General features: G+C 43.7%; 1 protein-coding gene across 1 annotated transcript; it reads right to left on the reverse strand.

Moving 5' to 3' along the window:
• Positions 1-26: 26 nt before the first annotated feature.
• Positions 27-3,624, reverse strand: LOC111140384 (serine/threonine-protein kinase ULK2-like). The gene is made up of 3 exons (XM_022492650.1): positions 3,515-3,624; positions 2,985-3,142; positions 27-357 (listed from the first exon to the last, which is right to left on the reverse strand). The coding sequence occupies exons 1-3, from the start codon at positions 3,606-3,608 to the stop codon at positions 208-210; spliced, it is 402 nt and encodes a 133-aa protein (XP_022348358.1). The 5' UTR covers positions 3,609-3,624; the 3' UTR covers positions 27-207.
• Positions 3,625-4,444: the final 820 nt, after the last annotated feature.

Raw genomic sequence — 4,444 nt, forward strand, 5'->3', positions numbered from 1 at the left:
CATGCAGCGTGAAAATCCGAAGCCACCAGGATTCACGTGCATTATCTCGAGCCCTCGAACAACTCTCTCATCTTCTGGAAGAAGAAACAGACCACGGGAAGGGTAAGGGATTGGCCCAAAGCCAAGATCCAAACCCAGGCCGTATGGTGCCGAACTCTGGTCACTCCTCCTGCTGCACCTGTAGGAGACAACTGGGTTGTCTGTCTTCTAAGTCGACTTACATTTATGTACATTTTCGATGTCGGCCGGGTCCTGGAGAATCTCAGTGAGGCCTTCCAGAAGAAGGGCTGCCTTATGGTAGCGATAAATGATGTCTTCGGTCTGCTGAAACATCTCATCCAGGGCGGCAGACTGAACCTGAAGCCAAGTTGGCAGAAATGAGAAGAGTCCCAACTTTTCCCAGAAAATATGAATCTATCTGGGCAATGCAGCTTTTAATGGAATCTATCTAAAATTAACACATTTTGACAAAATGATATCCTCTACCAAACTATATAAAACTCAAAAATTCATCAGAGAGGCAAAATAAAACAGGAGCTTCTTGACGAAAGAGTTTGTCTGCGATCTCACGTCATCTCAGATGCAGGACTCGCAAAACTTAGGCTCCTGAACTGGCTCTTCTAGGACTGCACTAAGAAGCTTCTTTTAAACATACACTTTCACACTAGTGCAGCCTGACACTTCATTAAAGTACATTTTGTAATAATAATGGGGCGTCTGGGTGGCTCAGTGGGTTAAATCCTCTGCCTTCGGCTCAGGTTGTGATCCCAGGGTCCTGGGATAGAGCCCTGTGTCGGGCTCTCTGCTCTGCAGGGAGCCTGCTTCTTCTTCTCTCTGCCTGCCTCTCTGCCTACTTGTGATCTCTCTCAGTCTGTCAAATAAATAAATAAAATATTTTTTAAAAAAGTACATTTGTAATAAGATAACTAAGTGGTGTTAAAAGAAATCTCTTAACTTGTTTTAACAAAAGCATTTTCAAAAGGGTGTAGTTGTTCATTCGTTCAGAGATGTGTGCTGAGCACCTTCCCGTGTTCCTGGCACTCTGCACATGGTGAAGGAGAGCGCACCATCTAGAGGGACGTGTGGGGCTGGGGAAAATGGCATTCTAATGCCAAGGGATACGTGGTACTAGAGAGGGAGTGGTAGGGAATACACTCTGGGTGCGTCTAACCCAACCATGGATGGAGAGAAGATCAGGGAAAGCCTCCAGGAAGTGGTGTTTAGGCTGAGTCTGGAGGAGGAGCCGGAGATGTCCAGGTGATGAGAAAGGTGGGGAGGAGCTTTCCAGAAAGAAAGGACAGCAAAAGTATTCACAGGTTGTGAGTATTTCAGAAGTTTTCTCAACATTATTCTGAAATGAGGGCCCAGATGGCATCACTTAGGGTGAGTCAGCAAACCAGGACTTAATGCCCAACCTGAATGCAGTCTCGGTTGCTCAGGAATGTGACGTTTCCCAGTCAACACGGCATTTCCTAGTCAATGGACACATTCTGCTCCCCCTTAGCAGGGCAACTTTGCCCAAACAATGCACTTCTGACTAATAAATTCTGTTCTTCTTTTTTATGACCTCTCCTTCCCTTTTAAAAACCTTTGTTTTATTGAGCTCAGCAGAGGTCCCCACTGCTTGCTAGGTGGGATGCTGCCTGACTCGTGAGTCATTTAACAAAGACAGATCTCCAGTTTTACTTGGCTGAATTTTGTTTTTCAACATTCTCTTTAATCTTTAAATGCCAGGACTGTCAGTAATCCAGTATCCTAATGTATTTGTCGATATCATCTGTGTCTTCCAAACAATATTTTAAAGTCACTTACAATTAAAAAAAAATTGGGGTACAGAAAGTCCATTCTGAAAAGGAAGAAGAAAAAACTAACTAAAGATAGTGCTAGTATCAGTGAGTTTGCTGTGCAGCCTGGGCAAACTTACTCAAGCCACACTGCTCTTATTATCAGAAAAGAAAGAAGCGCCATAACTGCTTTGGAGAGAACATTTTTCCTGGCAAACTTCTAAAAATCATATACCATATGAAGTCTTAATTCAGTACAGAGTGACAGAATGCATATTATTCATAGCAATAGTTTAGAGCAAAATAATATCTGTTATTTTTATCAACAGCTTATATTCCAAAGTTATTTTCCTATGACTTGATAATGGCTTTCAAAATGAGGCCAAGAGTAATGTAACAGTACAATTCCAAGTGGACAAATTTGGAGGGGAGGTGGGAGAAAATAAGATTGGTCAATATTTCCCCCCACTTAATAACTTCTTTAACAGTCCCTAATTTCATCTCTACTTCAGAGCAATTTCCCCCCCATGAGACAGAACCAATATTTCCAATAGTACAACAATACAGTTGGAAAAGCAGATTTTACTTTGAGTCTTTACTCAGGTAAGGTCAGTAAGCAGAGTTGGGGCACATGCGCTGGTGAACAGCAGGATTTCTCCTAATGTTTTACTCCCAAATTTCTGAAACAGTAGAAAATGCAGAAAATGCAGATCTAGCTAAAGCCTTTAGATGCAAAGTATAAAAAGATTAGACTGTGCCTAATGTGAGCAATTTTTAAGAGGTACAATAAAATGTCACCACGTGTGGTAGCCAATGTCACTTAATGTGTTTCTTGGGCTAATGACATCCAGTTACCCCTGCCATTAAGAGGGAGTCACAATGTTTGGGGCTTGGGAATGGTTAAGGGCAGAAACTTTTTTTTAAAAGGATAACGTCAAAGGGCGCCTGGGTGGCGCAGTTGGTTAAGCCTCTGACTCTTGGTTTCGGCTCAGGCTGTGATCTCATGGTCGTGAGACTGCGTCCTGAATCGGTCTCGGCGCTGAGCACAGAGTCTGCTTGAAACTCTCTCTGGCCCACCTCACTAGTGTGCTCTCTCTCAAAACAAATACATCTTTAAAAAAAATAATAAAGGGAAAATGCCAAGTAGGTATTCAACTCAGAAGATCGGCCTATATAATATTCAATATTTAAAAGGGTTGCCATTTCGACAGCACAAGTATAGATGAGTTTTTCTGCAGTCACGCTGTTGATTTCATCAATAAATCTCTGTTTGTCAGAGAAGAAGCAATTCAGCTTTTCTGTAAGTTTCTTGCACATGGTGATGCAGAATTTGTATCGTTCATTCAGATTTTTGACTACTGGAAAGAAGTTGAGATGAGAACTAATTTTAATTTTCCTCCCAAAATAAAAATAAAGTCACGGTGACATGCACCTTTTCTGCCAATTTAAAGAAAGTGGCACTAAATGATCCTGGGGGGGAAAAATGACCAGAAATCAGGTTCTTTCATGGGTTCTCTTCCAGTTAAGGAAAAGTTGAGAATAAAGTCCTTTTGGCTGTTCTCTGTATCAATTAAATGGCAAGAGCACAACCCAGAAAAGTCAGAATCTTTGCCCATCTAAGAGTTTTTACTAGCACAGACTCCACATCAAACTCTCTCTCGGTGTAAAGGGGAAGAGGGAGGTGCGAGGGCACAGGCATGGGTGCAGGTACTGTCGCACACACCTCGTACCTTGTTTCACAGCTGTGGATGGGCTCAGCTTCCTGGACTTGATCTGGGCTTTGGTGAGATGCAGAGAGGCTGCTAAGAGCTGTGCAGCTTTCATGTATAACACCAGCTGCTCCACGTGCCTGCACCGGAAGGAAGGCAGAGAGTGTTATCCTGCGAGCCAATGCCCCCCACTCCACCCTCTACGCATTGGGTCACCAGAGAGCATTTCTAAAGGAGTATCATCCTCCTTGACATTTTAAAAAATATATATTTTATTTATTTATTTAACAGAGAGAGAGAGAGAGATCACAAGTAGGCAGAGAGAAAGGCAGAGAGAGAGGGGCAGGAGGCTCCCCACTGAGCAGAGAGTCCAATGCGGGGCACGATCCCAGGACCCCAAGACCATGACATGAGCCAAAGGCAGAGGCTTAACCCACTGAGCCACCCAGGTGCACCCCCTTTGACATTTTTAATGCACAAATAACTCCTGAAGGAAAAAGGTTCAGCACAGAAAAAAGCATGTGTGAAAAGACTCGAGAACCAATACAACCTCTTCATCATCAAATACCTTCAACAGTATAAGTCACAAGGAAGAGACAATACTAAGGCTGCAGAATCTTCAAGTCTTGGCTCACAAGTGGAATCTAGGCCAGTGACATAACCAAGAGCTCCCTTGAGACACATGAGACACATGAGCTTCATGAGACACAATCTCTAGTGTCTGACAGGACCTCCAACTCAGACACAAATTTACAGAAAGCAGGGAGAATTTGGAAGCGAATGACAAAGGGGGCACATACCCCCAGTCTTTGCACAGCTGGCTCATCTGGTCCATGACCACACTCTCCTGGATCTGGTACAAGGAGACAGCGGATGTGCACAGCTCCTGGTGGCCGCCCCGCATGGCCATCAGGTCCAGCACACACTCTGTGAACATCAGCATCACGTTGA

This window comes from Enhydra lutris, unplaced genomic scaffold, assembly GCF_002288905.1.
Source record: "Enhydra lutris kenyoni isolate GAN:26980312 unplaced genomic scaffold, ASM228890v2 scaffoldscaffold810, whole genome shotgun sequence".
NCBI lineage: Eukaryota > Metazoa > Chordata > Mammalia > Carnivora > Mustelidae > Enhydra > Enhydra lutris.

Coding starts and splice junctions, on each gene's coding strand:
- LOC111140384 (XM_022492650.1), bottom strand. CDS start 3,608: ATGAAAGCTGCACAGCTCTTAGCAGCCTCTCTGCATCTCACCAAAGCC. Junction 3,143..3,514: donor ATCCACAGCTGTGAAACAAG/GTACGAGGTGTG, acceptor ACTTCTTTCCAG/TAGTCAAAAATCTGAATGAA. Junction 358..2,984: donor ATACTTGTGCTGTCGAAATG/GCAACCCTTTTA, acceptor ACTTGGCTTCAG/GTTCAGTCTGCCGCCCTGGA.